At 43.6% G+C, this 17146-nt stretch overlaps 1 protein-coding gene across 7 annotated transcripts in view; it reads left to right on the top strand.

Annotated features, from left to right (window-relative positions):
• The first annotated feature begins 256 nt into the window (after positions 1-256).
• Positions 257-17146, top strand: part of UNC79 (unc-79 homolog, NALCN channel complex subunit) — a 122733-nt gene continuing 105843 nt past the window's right edge. For 5 of the 7 annotated variants that reach the window (XM_081908081.1, XM_081908077.1, XM_081908079.1 and 2 more), the window contains exons 1-3: positions 257-627; positions 10166-10286; positions 15945-16249. In XM_081908081.1, the coding sequence (XP_081764207.1) occupies positions 606-627; positions 10166-10286; positions 15945-16249 (448 nt within the window). In that variant the 5' untranslated portion in view covers positions 257-605. Of the gene's footprint in view, positions 628-10165; positions 10287-15944; positions 16250-17146 lie in introns of those variants that run through there. The other 2 variants (XM_081908080.1, XM_081908082.1) reach the window with 2 other exon arrangements.

Raw genomic sequence — 17146 nt, 5'->3', positions numbered from 1 at the left:
AATCCTAAATCCATCGCTGGAGCAGGTCCTGCAAAAGAAGGCGGCGCGCTTCCCATTCAGAAAAAAGCGGGAGCCCCTCCCTGCCGCGGGGGCCGCGAATGGCAGTCCCTTTAAAAGGCTGGCCGCGCTCAGCCGCCCGTCTTCATGAATGGAACACTCCCCCCTCCCCCGCCTCCACGTTCCTCTCCGGTCGAGCTCATTTCACGCAAACGCGGGGGGGGGGGCGGGAAGGCCCTCTTGTTTATTAATTTTTGCCTCGGCTGTAAAATGGGCCCTTCTCCGCGCGTCGCCGTTTAGGCGCGCTCACCCCCGGACACCGCCTAGCCTAGGGCGCGGAACGGGGGTCCGCGCTTGGAGCGTGCGGGGGCTCCTCGAAGCCGCCGCCCCCTCGTGGCTTCTCCCCTCCCTCCTTGGCCTGCTTCCCTTCCCTTCCCTGCAGCTCTGCGGCTCCGTAGCGATGGTAGAGGCAGCCGAGGGGGAGGGATGCAGCTCGGGAGGCAGGGTGACTTCACCGCCGCGGCAGGAGAGCGCCGCTCCCCGCTAGCCGACGGAGAGGACCCCGCGCCGCCAATATTGGGAGCAACCACTTCCACCCGGGCCCCACCATGTCCACCAAAGCGGAGCAGTGTAAGTAGCCCACCCCGCGGAGGCAAAGAGACTGCGTGGGGGGGGGGGACAAAGGAGAGCATCGGCAGGGACGGAAGGGGGCAAACTGGGGGCGTCAGGTGGTTGTGGGGTGGGGGGAAAGAGACGCGAAGGGACGGCGCTGTCCGTGGTGCTGAATGCGGCAGGCGATTTCTCCGCCCTTGCATGCAGAAGGGAAGCCCAGATCTAGGAAGACCGAAGAGCACTGCGGTTTAAAGAGCTTGATTCTGGTCTCCCCCGGGCCTTCTGCGCCCATCATGTTGGCCACCCTTAAGGATGTGCATCTACAAAGCACAATCCCTTTAAAAGCATCATGGAGTGTTTGAATCCCTATATTTACCAAAAGAGGGGAGATGGTTTTCTGTCTCCACACATACAGAGGAAATGTAGGCCTTTGATACGATTCTCTCCCCCCCCCCTTTTAAAAGAGGAGCTAGCTTAACGCACTTGATTTGATTCCGTTGCTAGATTTTGGAAATCTTCGTCCCAGATTATTTTCATTTCCTGATTGCACTGTACTGGATGACTTGAAAATAAAAACAAAATCTCAGGGGCCTTCAAGTAATAGGCTATCTCTTGCCTTTCTCCCACACCCACTCTTGCTTTAGTTGATATTTTGGACTGGGAGGGGATTGTCTTCCTTGATGGCTTCTTCAAGTTGCCAGTGAAGTAATATTTACACACTCAGATAAACAGAGATGTAATTAGAGGAGGAAAAGAGGGATTGGTCAGATCCATATATATACAAGGCCGTTGCTTCCAAGACACCCTATCAGGTCACTGTGAGGCAGGATCAGCTGACTGTTTGTGTAGCTTCATTGACCAACACTGAATGAAAAGGTATAATAGAATCATGGCACCGTATACTCGCAGGGGACCCTTGGATACTGCAGGTGCTCCAATGTCTTGCAGGCAAAGTATCCATGACCGGTTCTTGCCTATCTTCCTTTGGCTACCTCTCAAGGAAGAAGATTCCAGAACTTCTCTTGGAAGTGTACAGAATTGTTTCTTCATTTATAGTGTTGCACTTGGGGAATTTTAGATTCTGGACTTAATTTTTAGCCGCCCCCCCCCATTAGATGGCAATGTGTAGTACTTCACTTACTTAAAAAAAATGTGCCAAGCAAGCTCTGCTGCATTGGGGAATTTCCTGCTCATTCTGCTGAGCGGGACACTGGACTTCTACTCCCAAAGTCTTGCACTGAGTCCACCACTGATCCTTTAGAATAACCTCCTTAATGTTCAATCTTGCTTCAGTTAAATGCCCTTGGTAGATGGCAGGCAAATACTTCCTCTTTAATGAAGGAAGATATGTGCTGATTATCTGTGGTTGAACAATGCAGGATGAAATGATGTCACTGATCATAGAACTGCAGAGCCATAAATATGGACAGATCATTCCAGTCCACAAGCCAAAGACAGAACAGCCCATATCCGAAGTCTTTTCCTGAATACCATCAAGGAAGGAGATATATAAACCTCTCTGGACAGTATGCACTAGAGCTTGGATAGCTGAATCAGTCTGTGGATCAGAGCAACTAACTAACTAACTAACTAACTAGAATAATGGGTTATACTTTCTGCTTGCCTTCCACAGATCAGGGAAATGATGCTGATGTAATTTATTTTCTCCACATATTGTTAAAGGAAACAAAGGCGTTCACTTCCTTCTCTTACCCAATATCATTTTCCAGAAACTCACCCCAGCTCCAGGCCAGGGGTAATCAAGCAAATGATAGACTAAAGGCTCATTGTTATGCTCACTTACCACAATGGAACTCAATGAGAGTTACTTCTGCATAGACATACATAGAATTGTGCAGTCGGAGTCCTATTCCCATTGTTTTCAGGGCCAAAGTAGATATGGAGCAATAACAGGTGAGTGAGCATTTGAAAGTTAAGTAGCAGGCATAGAGCGTCCAATCCTGAAAAAGTATGCTGGTGTGGAGGTTTTTTTTACCCATTTTTCTACCCAACTGAGGCGCCAGTCCAGATGGCCCTCCTTCATGCCTGCTATTTGCACTGGAAAGAAAGTTTCCACTGGTGCAATTGAGAGACTTCCTTCCAATGCAAATATAGGGCAATGGTCCCCTGATCCTGATGAGTACTACAGCAGGGGACAAAGAGTTGAACCCTTGTCCCTGTGGTCATGATCCAGATCAACCCCCATGCACCTGCTATTTCCTTTTAAAAGATGCACAGCTATTAATGCATATTATATCTACTGCAGGTGGGTTTGGTACAGAGGCAGCAGAGAAGATCCCACAGAGGACTCTTTCTACTGAGTCTATTGACGTAAAAAGGATCTGAACTAACATAATATGTAGGAAGTAGCTGAGGAAGAGGATTAGGTCAGAACTGAGTGTTCATGAGCCTGTTAATTGTGTTCAGACCCTTCCAAGAAATACTGCTTCACTTAGCTCAGAAAAGCGAGCTGAGAGAAACCCAGTAATGTTGTTATGAAATAATCTTGGATACAGACACCTAAGCTCCTTTTAAAGAAAAACAATTTAAATGAAAATAAGCTGTTTTCTCAAGCACCTGGTGATGCTTCCTGATGATCTAGGTGTTAACGCTTCTGAAAACCAGGTCATGACTCATTACAGGACATTTTAGGTGATTTGCTCTCTATATTGTGGCTGTAGCTGTGTTTTGCATTTGACTTGGCAATGTCCCTGGGATCATAGCAACAGGTTGAAGGTGCCATTTGTGTGATGCACTGCATTGATGTCTGAACACTAGGAACAAAATCTGGGCCAACCACCATACGTGAAGTCTACCTTCTGTTTCCTTGTTTTTCAGCACAATTTTTTTTCATAATTAGAAAAGGTCTGTAATACAGTATTTGATGGAAACACACAATTATATTAATTTGACATGCAAGCCAAATAAACATACACTTATAAGACCCTTACATCCTTTCTGGGAGATGTTCATGTGCCTTGGCTTTGAAGGTTGACCACCCCAGTGAAAATACTGCGTAGGGAGACTCCAAGACCTGCATTTTGGCATCTGCCAGGAAAAACTGAAATAGCTCTGTTGCTTCCCTGCACACTTTTCATGCAATGGTTGGGGCCATGTGAGGCAGTGGGTAGGTCAGAGCACCCATCCTTCTAAATACAGGTCTTCCTGAACAATTCACAAAGAGGTACGCAAGGGGAAGTTTGGGCCCTGAACTCTCCTTTTGCTCAAGGTTTGCTTCTTTGCAGTCTCCTGAAATGATACCTCTCCCCTTGCACCTGATCCTGGAAGTGAACTTGGCTGGGAGACACGGGTGCCACGTCCTGCCCCACTTTGTTGGTGCCTGGTGTGGGCCTGTGACTTCATGTGCGTGGCGCACATATGACATCACCTGGCAGAAGGAGGCCCATTGTGGCCCTCGGGAAGGCCTAATGGGGCTCAACTGTTATTCTAAAGCACCAATGCTGCAGCAAGCAAAGGCTCTAGCAGCTCAGGCAGCTGCTTGTGGCTGGAAAGCCAGACAGGATGTTTGTGACTGTTGCCATGGGAACAAAGGGGCAGTCCATTCTGTACTGAGCACCGGATGTTAGCTCAGTGTGTGTGCCATATGACCCGTACTGGAAGTACATGGGTGGAGTTTTCTTCTAACTGCTATGGAGTGCAGACATGTTTCTCTGTACTGATATGAAAGACAGGAATAAAAGATGTAAATAGATTTCTGTCTGCTTCTTTCCCCTCCCTGGGGGACACCAAAGGGGAGAGAGGAAGAACGGTGTGTTCCTCTCACACATCTGGGAAGAATCGCCGAGACCTCGGCTGCTTATCAGCAGTGTAGCAGCGGGGAGGTCGCCAAGGAATATCTGCCGGTGCCTACGCTGAGAAGGGCACATTCCTCTGACCGTGGCAGAATTCCAACATCAACAGGGCCCGTTGCAGCTGTGGGAAGGCCCAACGGGGCCCATCGGGCCTTTCTGTGGTTGTGGGGGGCCTCGTTGGGCCTTCCCGCAACTGCTGGGTACCTTGTTGGCCTTTCCTGCATCTGCTGTGGGCCTTGTCAGGCCTTCCTGTAGCTGCAATGGGCCGTGTTGGGTCTTCCAGAAGTTGCAACGGGCCTCCCTGTGGCCATGACCGCTTTATGCTGGATGATGGCAGGCTCACATTTAAAGAGAAGTGTGTGCTGCTGTCACATCGACATTGGCAAAAGAAGAAGGGAAGGCTATCCTGGTAGCATCTATTAAAAGGGGAAGGTGAAAATACACTCATCAAAAGGTTCTGTATTTAAAAATTAGTTTCTTCTTCTGCTGGAAGGAGCAATCCCAACAACTTTATTATATTCTAAGGATGTATTTTATATTTTTTAATTCTCAACTGCCATTCATCCTGATGGATTGCGGTGTTGAAGAAAAATACAATGTAATAAAATAATTGCACCGCACATTCTTTTGTAATACAATAAAACTGAGGGGAAACAAAATTATAGATCCAGGAGAGGCAGTAAAACCAATTTAAAACGTTTCTACGCTATAGACTGAGACTGTTTTTCCACAACCATTTTACCTGTGAGTCAAGTCCCACAGAACTCAGTGGGGCAGATACGTGTGGGAATGCTGTGTCAAAAGGGTTTAGGAGCCACTTGTATTCAGCATAAAAGCCTGGGAATTGTAGTTGTGTGAGTGAGGTGTGAGAGGTCTTGATCAGATATTCCTGTCTTCAAACAGTAGGATTATACAGCAGGGTTGGGGGGAAATTGTGATAGTTAAACTGATACAAATTTGTAGTCCAGATATATTCTAGATGATTGGGCTACGGAAAGTGTTGGCTTTTAAAAATATGACTTCATTCTCTTCAGATCTGTCATTTACCAATATAGCTCTAAATCACTCACAGACAAACATCTGGCTGTCACTGCAAAATACCTGTATGTTATTTATCTGTTTATTGAATTTGTATCTCACCCTTCTTTCCAAGTTTCCCAGGATAGGAAAACCCCTGTAAATCAAAAAATGTTACTCTGGGGCCTGAAATTTGATTTGTGACCGTTTCATTCTGACCACAGTTGCATATTAATCCAATTTCTCTGTCAATACAATCTTCTACCTGAATACATTTGCAGCGTGACCCCCAATAAAGGTGAAAGCGTAGTGGCTACATTTGATCTTAGCCAAAAGACTTAGAAGCAATAATAAAATTTGTGTTCAGTATGTCTGTTGAACACATTTTTGTGCTGACAGGCCCATGCAGCTGTTTAAACTTTGTTGATTAGTCATTTTACTGATAATTTTGTATTATTTTCATGGTGATTTATGTGGTTGTGGACCAGATCCAGGTACTCTTGGAGGAAAATGGTTTTCCAGAGCCATTTCAATCAGCGTTAAGGTTGGGTTTTGGCACAGAAACTGATTTGGTTGCCCTAAATGATTACTTCTGTTGGGAGAGAGACAGGGGAAATGTGTCCCTGTTAATTCTCCTTGACCTCTCAGTGACTTTCGATACCATCAGCCATGGTATTATTCTGGAATTAGGGATTGGTGGCGCTGCTTTGTGGTGGTTCCGATCCTACTTGGATGGTCATTTGCAGATGACCTGTAGAGCCTTCATTGTGGGGTTCCACAGGGATTGATTCTATCCCCTACACTCTTTGACATCTATATGAAACAGCTGAGTGGGGTTATCCGGAGGTTTGGAGTACGTTGTCAGCAATATGCTGAAGACACACAGCTCTACTTCTCCTTTACATTTGCAGGGCAGGCAGTGGATATACTGGACAATTTGTCTTACCTCGATAATGGACTTGATGAGAGCCTACAAACTGAAGCACAATTCAGTTAGACTGAGGCATCTCTAGAGCGGACGACTGTGAGATTACCTGCTCTTGATGGGGTTACCTCCCTCTGAAGGAGCAAATACACAGCTTGGGGATATTTCTGAATCCTTCATTGTCACTTGAGATTCAGGTGTCCTCAGTGGAGCAGAGTGCCTTCCACCAGCCTGTCCAGCTGCATTCCTAATCTTTACAGGGACAACCTAACTTCTGTTGTCCATGCTCTGGTGACCTCAAGGCTAGATTACTGCAATATGTTATATGTAGGGCTGCCTCTGAAAATGGTTCTGCTAGTGCAGAGTTTGGTGACCAGGTTATTCATGGGGGCAAGACAGTCTGAGCATAAATCACCAATCCTGGCTCAACTGCACTGACTGCCAATTAGTTTCTGGGTTCAATTAAAAGTACTGTTTTTGACCTATAAAGCCTTAAATGGCTCAGGACCACAATACCTCAAGGACCACCTCTCTCCATATGAGCCTACTTGGACCCTGAGATCATCCTCTGAGGCCCTTCTCTTGTTCTTTTGACAAGAGATCCAGAGGGCGGCAACACGAGAATGGGCTTCCTGTTTGTGGGTTGATTTCCCTAAGGATCAACTGGTGCCTTCATTATACACCTTTAGGCACCAGGCAAAAACGTTCCTCTTTAACCAGACCTTTGGCAGATTGACATCTTAATGCCCTTTTATGTGTTGTGGAAGGGGGGTGAGGATTATTGGGTTGTCTTTGTTTTTATTATGTATTTTGTGTTTTTTATATATATTGTAATTCTGTGTTGTGAACCACCCTGATGTCTATGGATACAGGGCAATATATGAAATAGATAGATAGATATATAAAAAAGTAATATATGATTGCTCTCCACCTTGATATGCTATGAGCTGGTGCGCGATATATATATATATATATATATATATATATATATATATACACATACATACATACACCAGGTCATCAGCTATGACCTGAAGACACACAAGGCTACCATGTTTCTGAAGTTAAGCAGCTCTGAGCTTTTGCACCACAAGAACCAGAATTATAGAGCCAGGAGGGATCTTGGAGGTCGTCTAGTTGAACGCCCCCTTCTCAGGGCAGGAACTGTGATACAGGGCATAACTACATCATCCCTGGCTGATGGTTATCCAGCCTCTGCTCAAATACCTCTAATAAAGGAGAGAGCTCACCTGAGGCAGCCTATTTCACTGTTGAATAGCTCCTACTGTTAAGAAAGGTCTCTTAACAGTTAGCTGACGTCTTCTTCCCTGGAATTTCCACCCATGGATTTTAGTGCAGCCTTGTGGAGCAATGGAGAAGAAGTCTGATCCATCTACTGCAGGGTTGGGGAACCTGTGGCCCTCCAGAGATGGTTGGACTCCAAATCCCATCAGCCACAGCCAGCATGGCCAGGGATAGTGAGAGTGGTAGTTCAGCAACACAAGTGCAAATAGTTCATTACAATGGTCACTCAAATATCTGCTTAGGCATGCAGAGATTTCTCAGCAGTAAACATCTCAGTGACTCTTACAGAAGAAAACAGAGGCAGATGAACTTATGAGTCACTGTTTTCTTTGCTACATGCAATCACATGATGAATGGGAAAATCTGGGGAAAGAGATTTCCCATACATTTATTTCATTTCTAAGTTTTTATGGTAACATTCCTTTACATTTTCCGTTTCTTATGATGATTAATAGGTTGCTGTTTAATTTATTGCCTTCATTGCTGTTGGCTGCATAATAAACCTATCAATTGCTTAACTGTAGGGTGAAAGTTTATTCATTTAAAACATTTCTACCCTCCCACTGAATATACAACATTCTCAAGGTATCTTACAACTTCAATAAAAACAAGGGTAGATTTTTATCCCAGTTGGTATCCATGTTGGATTTGAAATTGGGTGTGTGTATAATATATATGTACTTTTTATACATGCCATTATTTTGTATATGTTTTTACTGTATTTTGAAACTGCTCTGAGTAATTCAACAGTATTTTTGAAATGAAAACCTACCAATGGCAGATTTCTGTGAGGGGTTGCTTATACAGCCAGCCCTGGAACTAAGTTGCACACTGCCCTGAGAACTATGGGTATAGGGCAGTATACAAATTTTAACAACAACAACAACTTATAAGAAGCAATTTATAAATGAAATTGAGTATGTATTCTTATAATTTTTTTAAATAAATATCTTAAAAAAATATATATATAAATGAAATTGAGTAATAACAGCAATGATGATTAAATGATAACCAAAAGCAACAAAAGTAGTAAAAGCAATCAATTAACTACTGTGATTGCTAATACATACGGCCAACTTACCAAGTAGTAAGCGTGACGAAGCCTTGCCACCTTCACCACAAGAAAACACACATACCACATTTTCATTAATACAAATGACCGGGCAAAACCATGGTAGTAAACCTTATTCTTTGGTTGCCTGCAGCCAGCCATTCTATCAGTTATATTTAGCAATTCAGTCAATAGATCGGGCTGTAACTTATTCCTAGGTGATGCCTCAATATGGCAGTGTCAGAAGCAAGAGCCATATGTTCTGGGTCCTCCAAAAACTTCACCTCTGGTTTCTTGTCCCCTTGGTTGATCAGCCCACTGAGTACTGAGATGATACAGTTGTCTTCACACTGCTTCTTGAGGCCTCCCTATGCCATCTCAAGCCAGCCCCTTCTTGCATTGTAAAGCACAAGCACATTTCCTGGCAAACCCCTTTTTGCAGTATAAAGCACATAGTGTACAGCAAATTAGCTGTACCCATACCTTGTGTTACTTGCCTGTTTTGGTTTCATGATTACAGCCGCCTAGCCGATGGCCAGTTTCCCAGGTAGCAGTGCAGGTGAAATAGATAATACATCACTGCTTATTTGGTGAAATAGATAATACATCACTGCTTATTCTGATCTCCTTAGTTTTGTCTCCTGTACTTCCAGTGATTTGGGCAAGCCTTTGAGAGAGAGGAAACTCTGAAGTTGGTGTAAGATCTTGGCTTGCTCCAAGCCTGGTAACCACAGTTTCCCCAGTTTGGGGCAGAATGGGAAACTATGGTTAGCTGTAGACTTCCTGATGTGATCATGGCATGCTGAGGAGAAAAGGGGTGCATGTTTGGGCAAAATATGGCAAGCCAAACCAATTTTCCATTGTTGGCCATGTACTTCTAAGCATATTTTTGGGATGTAAGCCCATATTGGAGACACTTTTGAGGGTTGAAAGGTGTTGTGTGATTAATTTTATGAAGACATAATCATTGCATTGGTTTCCTGTCATTTTGCTTGACTTTGTACAAATATCATATGTGTGTGTGTGGGGGGGGGACAGACACCAATAAAATTGTTTAAGTTTGGTGGACATTTGGAATAAAATCGAACTGGCAACTGCCTTCAGCCTGAATATATTAGATTCTGACCACAGTTCAACACAGTTAGTCATGCCGAAGTCCATTAAATTAAATGGGTTTTGGAGTATCTGAGGCTACATCTAGTCTTCCTTCCACCAGCACTATGGCCCCAATCCGATGGAATCCTCCTTCCCTCCCAACAACTGCTGTTAACTTTTAAAAAACTGGGAGATCCATGATCATAGATTACAGTTAGCTTAGCTGTAACTGTGCTGGATTGTGGCCTGAATGCAGAAAAACTATATGATTTTTCTATCCACAAGAACAGAACTAAGATACATGTTCTTTTTCTTCCCCTTTCCATTTTCTTCAAACACAACAAAAACCAGTTGCTTCCAAGATCCGGTACTTGCAAGAATACCATAACCGTGTTCTTCACAACATTTACCCCGTCCCCTCTGGAACTGACATTGCAAACACTCTGAAATACTTTTCTCAGACATTGCTAAGGTAAGCTTTAAATTATGCTTTCATAGAAAATGTATACTGGTTAAATGAAGTGTATGAATAGCTTTATGAAAAATAGAAGGGTGTTCTGCTAGATGTGTCAGAGCTCAATGAAGTATAAAATCTGGAAGCAATAAGTAACTTCAGCAGTGGTTGTCTAGGAGGAAGCTATGTTCATGTGCAGCAGAACGTAGGGGGAATGAGGTGATGGGCTGTACCACTATTGGCTACGTATTGCATCTGTTTCTCCACCAAGAAGACTCCCTGCAATTGGAACACTAGCAAAGCAGGGGGAAAGGTGATCACCCCCCTTTATCTGTTATGCTGATTTTCTATTTGCAGGAGGTTGCTAATAATATACCAGAGCATTCAGAACTGTGATTGCCTACAATCAGCCAGCAGTGATCCAGTCCATTCTACCTGCCCTAACTTTCCCCACCCATTCTGCTGCATTTATGTAGACCAGTCCTCAGTTTGCCCAACCAAACTGCTTAACAACCAGTGGCTATATAACCTGTTCCGTACCACAGCATAACAGGAGTGGAAGGCGACTTGGTCAGTAAGATCTCCTAACTCGTCACCCTAAGGCAGGATATCCTAACCCCAAATTAGTTCCCTCTGAGACGTCTGCCAAATTTTTGTAAAATTTCCAATGGCGATAATATCAAATGCTTGCAATTTCCCCTAATGTCCAGTTGGAACCTATAATTAAAACCCATTGCATGTCTTTTCCCGGCCTCCTTAGATCGTTTGGCTAATTAGTTTCCCTTAACAGATATGAAGTTTTGCTAAAGTACAAATGCTGATCAATACACAAAAGCAACCCCTTTCTCAAATGATGCTTCTGGCCATGTGGGAAGGAGCAGGGCTGTAATGACTCCCAGGCCAATAGCTTAATGCCCCAGGAGGTATTTGTTGGAGTGCACTTTGATCTATTGCCTTCAAGTCCCACTACCTCCCCCGTGAGCTAGAAATGGGCTTAAAACATTTAGAGGTTGAGCTGGTGACTTGAAACCTGCACTCCGTTTTGGGTGGAAATGTGTCCTACTTTGTCCAAAACGAATCAGCAACCCAAACTGGCACATTGAAGGATGAGGCTGTTCAGAAGGAGTCTTCCCAGCTAGGTCACAAAGATGGATTTCATGGAAATTTGCAACATGCTAACATCTTTGGGGGAACAACAGACATTGGTTTCATGACGAGGTTGACTTCCTTTGCGTTTGGATTTAGTTGGCTTTCTTTTAGTCACTTGGGGGATGAACATGACCCTTGGACTTGCAGACATCTTTAGGGTGCACCAAATTTGGGGAGGGAAATTGGGCAGTGCCGGTTTTAGATGGATGGGTGGGGAAATGTAAAGAAAATGCATTATTTTTTTTTACAAATAAAACATCACATTAAAAATAAATCACCATGCACAGCGCATAACACATTGATTCATCGAGCTCCTCCTTAAGTTGACCTTCAGGCCAAAGCATTTCTCTGCATTAAGCATGAATTTAATTTTCATGCATTGCTCATTTCCAGCTTGTTTCCCCCCTAACTTGACTGCAAATATAACAAATGCCCCAGAGGGAAAGGAGAATTATTATCTTCTTATCAAGAGAAAATCGTGTTTCTTTATCTATAAAATAGCAGCTGCTCAAGATACAGGACAGGATCCCTTCTCAGAGTTTCTGCAGGTGCAAAAGCTGTTCCAGATTTTTAAAAAAATGCATTCCCATGTCCTGCGTCAGAGGCTATTGCTGAAGATTACTTCAACTTCAGAAATAGACTTGCAGGGGCTGTGATAAAAAAAAACAGGGTATAAGGTGCTGATACAGAGGTCCTCATGTTGAGTGACCTTTAGGGTACAAAGGGGGGGCAGGATAGGATGAAGCAGGGCTGGGGAGTCCTTGCCCCTCCTAATGTTGTTGAACAGCTTCCACCATCCCTGACCGTGCAGGCTGGGGCTGGTGGCAATTGGGGTCCAACAAGACCAGTTTCCCCATCCCTGGGACAGAATGGCAAGTGCAAATTGTCATGTAGACAAGAGTGAGTGAATATTCCTACTGAATATCCGGGTTTTTGCACAATGTAAAAGAAGCCCTGTCCTCTTTTATATTTGGCAGTTTTGGTGAAGGTTGCAAGCACTCTTGAACCATTTTGAATCACTTCTGGGAGATGGTGGTGGGTACAAAGTTGGACTCTACACTGTCTTCCCTCGAGGCTGTACTTGCTTTTAAGTTCCTCTTTATGGGAGTTAGATCGTCATTGACAGTGTACTTGTGTAACAGGGGAGCCAACTTGGGCCCCAGGTTATGGGTACACAGTGCGCGTGATGGCATGACATCACGCTGTGACATGACAAAATGACACCATACGCACCCACTCTCCTTGGAACCTGACTTCCGGTGGTACTGGAAGTCAGGTTCCGAGATCTCAGAAAGACCTCAGAAAGCATCTCCAAGCACTCGGACGTGATTTCCGGTGCTTTGCAAGGCACCAGACATTGCATCAGGGGCCCTGTGGCACGGGTGCTCAGCACCCACAAGTATAGATGGCACTCCTGTAGCATAACTAGTCTGTATGGAGGTGTGTCACCTAACACACTACAAGTCCCAGCATGCAATGTCACACTATTTGGGTTAGGAAAAGCCCCCAAGGTGCGCCATGGTTTATGGGCTGCCCATTGGTTTGGACAGCTTCATGGTGAGTAGAAGGCAACAGTTCCTAACATAGGGGTGCTAGGGAACTAGGGATTTCTGCATGCTATGCAGCTATTAAAGACCCTGCACAGATGCACCTGAAGAACCAATTCAGTGCTTCTGCTGGTACATCCAACTGTGTCCACACAACCTTGACCTTGCTGCCACCCCAGCACTGTCCAGGTAAGCTGTAGTGTTGCTGGTCTTAGCAGGACAGCTCTGCCCCACCACACCAGCCGCAAGTGGCTATTAGATACCTTCCCCTGCCCTGCAGACTCTACAATTTGCCTCAGTCCTCTGCATGTACACCAAAAAGATATATAATAATTTGACCTGCTAAGAAAGCACATTGCCATGCAAATCCTTGGCCTTTAAACATTTAAACGTTCCCTTGCTCTGGCCAGAAAGCACATTGGATAGCAATGGAGAATTGCATGCTGGGATGTGTAGTCTCTCGATGCTTCAGCTCCATTTTGAAGGAGGACAACCTTGAATGCCTTATACTCAGAGAGCCAGAGCTGATCGAGATTTATGCTTTGCAGCCAAATAAAGAAAAATGAGCAATTGGACTGCACTGGAATAGAATGAAATTGAGTAGCTAAGGCAATGGAACAGCACAGCATAGGAGAATAAATTAAACCCCCCTAAAGAAAACACCATCAGTCAGTGTAGACAGTAATGACAATGGCCCAATGATATAAGCCAGCTTCCTTTGCTTCTATTTATTAGTGTGGACATGATTATGATAGTGGTCTTTAGGCGATTTTATTGGTTTGCGTTTGAAAAATACCTTCACGGTAACTGGACGTTGGGATACCAAAAGGGATGAGGGAAGTATATAAGGCACAATAAACAAGGAATTTTTAAAATCCGAATATAATGGGTACAACCTGCTGCTGTGTGGCCTCTGTTTGTATCACTGAGACTTGTAGAGTTGAGCAGATGGTACAGATTACTTGTTGGAAGATGGCAGCTGGCATACTTGACCAATCCAGAACGCTTGTACAATCTCCAAACAGGTTGACAGTTCCTGTGCCACCACAATAAGCTCTTGTCCTGCACATGTTTAAATCACTTCCCCAGTGCCCGTACTCTCACTGGATAACTTTGTGGCACCTTCCTGCTAGTTGTGCATTTGCTTATTCGTGTGCAAGACAATTCATGAGGTCAGCAGTATATAATGAGGCCGGTGATTTCAGAAATATCTAAGTCTGGCTCAACATCCAACCTATAAATGATGAACAGTCAATGGGATGCTAACTTCTGTCTTTTGTAGACGATCAACCATAGAAATCTGTAGGAAGAGTAAGGTCAAGGCTATACCAGTGTGACTCTCTAGATGTTGTTGGACTGCAACTCACATCAGCCCCAGCTTAGCATGGCCAGTGGTCAGGGATGATGGGAACTGGGCGTCCAGCAATATCTGAGGGCCACAAGTTGCCAGCCTCCGAGTAGGCATTTCAAACAGTGCCTCTTCCATGCCAAACACACAGGTGGGAAATGGGTATCTGGTCTGATGCATTGTAAAGAATATATATATTTTGTAAGTTAGCTAATATATAGTCATGGTGTGATAAATTAGTAAAAAGAAGTGAAGAGCATGCACGAGACAAAATTAAGCACCTTTAAGCTCCTCTGATTTCACTGGGAGAGAGCCAGGCACATTTTTAAGGCTGCAGTCCTATGTGCAACTTACCTGGGAATAAGCCCCATTGACTACACTTGCTTCTGAGTAAATTTGCATAGGGTTGTGTTGCGCCTCTTCTGTTGATTTCAGTGAGTTGTAAAGGTGCTTAACTTTGCCTGGATTAGTGCCCTTTAATCTTGTTGTAATAGCAGCCTTTTTTAAATAGCCATTTCAGAAAAGTGGAATAATATGGTTGCAATGATATGGAGAAGGCATAGCAATCTAATTTCTAGCCTTCATTTTGATTCCCACTAAGCCTTTTAATTATTCTAAATTATTTCTCCTTTAGTCTGTAGTGAGTTTGTTCAATAAATAACGTAAGTAGCCTTAGCAATGTATGATAAGACCCTGTCTGATATTCAGCTATACAACGGGTGATGCTTGCTTAGCCCTTAGATTTCAAAAGTAACCATGTTAACAAGAGAGTGTTTGTATTCAGAAAATAAGATGTTTCCTTCCCCTAAATTAAAAGCACACACAAACTACCATTCTCATAAGCTCACAAACATGCTGCAGCCCATCGACAATATATTATTTTAAAGCTTTTCCAAACGTAGTTTAGCTAACATTTTAGAAATATTATATTATTTCTAAATCCATGTGCCTGTTGAAATCTCATTATCTCAGATGATACTGACGGAATGTCATGAAACAGTATCATGTAATACATACAGACATTATTTTGATGCAATAAACATGTGATTTTTAAGGTTCTCTTAACAAACACACATGTTTATTCTTTGCTAAAACATGTTTCTAGAAGTGCCACACCTATTTTTTGCAAGTATTTCCTCCTTGGTTTCCAACAACAATGTTCAAAATGTTTTCCCAATATTATCCTTTTCTTATATAAAATAATAATAATAATAATAATAATAATAATAATAATAATAATAATACACACATATATTTCAGACAATCTGATGCTGCCGCCGTTGCATTGTTTTTCTCCTTCCATAGCAAATTGCATCTAATTTTGCAGAACTGTGAAACATGGGTGTGCCACTGAAACATGCATTTTTATATTTTTGCTCCTTATGAACCAGATAACACATGAGATGCAATGGAAAATTTCCCCACAAGTAGCAATTTCTGAATTGTATTTTTTCCCCAAGCATGGAAGTGAACTGTTGCTAGATTTTGCAAGATGCACTAGTTATTGGTAGAGATTGCATCTCATGTGGGATGTATCTGGAGTTTTATTATTTGTTTTATAGTGTCATTTCAATGTAATGTGCTGTTCTTTGTGTCTTTGTTGTCTCTTTTTTTTCTTTGTCCCCCCAACAGCATTTTGTCCCGCACAGGGAAGAAGGAGAACCAAGATGCCTCCAATTTGACAGTGCCCATGACCATGTGTCTTTTTCCTGTGCCATTCCCACTCACCCCATCTCTAAGACCACAGGTCAGTTCCATCAACCCTACTGTTACTCGCTCCCTCCTTTACAGCGTCCTGCGAGATGCTCCCACTGAACGCGGCCAGCAAAGTCGTGATGCTCAGTTATCAGACTACCCTTCATTGGACTATCAAGGACTATACGTGACATTGGTGACTCTGCTGGATCTAGTTCCTTTGCTACAACATGGTCAGCATGGTAAGTGGACCTTTTGAATCCTTACAGACTGCTTGGGGGCATGGCATCAACACTAGGCTTGTATGAATAAGAAAAAACAGCTTTCAAAAATAGGCTTGAATTGGCACGGATCCAAATTTTGTATCTTGTGTCTGTACTGTAGATACACCATTATCTACACTGGGCTTATGTCAATAAGAAAACCTTAAATTGGCAGATATCTAGATGTTTTATGTTTTGCAAATTTGACGGATCCAAGGACAGTTAAAATGTATTGGCATAGAGATATGTACCTGAAAATGTCTTAGATTCTAGAGGCACTCTACTCTTCTCTGCAAGTGTTTTAGGAATGGAGTCTTGCTGTGTTTATTTATTAATATTATTTATTAAATTAATATATAGTCATACCTTGGTTGACAAATGCCTTGCGACTTGAATGTTTTGGCTTCCGAATGCCAAAAATCCAGGAGTGTTCCGGTTTGTGAATGTTCTTTGGAACCCGAACGTCCGACATGGCTTCTGCGGCTTCCGATTGGCTGCAGGAGCTTTCTGCAGCCAATTGGAAGCTGCGCCTTGGTTTCTGAACGTTTTGGAAGTCAAACAGACTTCTGGAAAGGATTCCGTTCGACTTCCGAGGTACGACTATACCACCCTTCAAGATCTCAGGGCAGTCCACAAGTGTTGTGGGATCCAGACGTGTTATGGGGGTCAGTCTTGCCTTAACCTACTCCCACTCACCCAAAATCTCACATAGGACACTGCCTTATCCTGAGTTCAAATCATTGATCCATCTAGCTCAGTATTGCTTTCACTGGATTTCAGACAGGAGTCCTAACCAGAGGCACCAGAGACCGAACCTGGGACTTCCTGCATCCAAAGCAGATGTTTTTTCCAATGAGATATGGCCCTTCCCCAAGC

This window comes from Podarcis melisellensis (assembly GCF_964234715.1).
Source record: "Podarcis melisellensis genome assembly, chromosome: 1".
NCBI classification, from domain to species: Eukaryota; Metazoa; Chordata; class Lepidosauria; order Squamata; family Lacertidae; genus Podarcis; species Podarcis melisellensis.
Note: the sequence above shows the minus strand (reverse complement) of the source record. Positions and strands in the feature narration are given on the sequence as shown.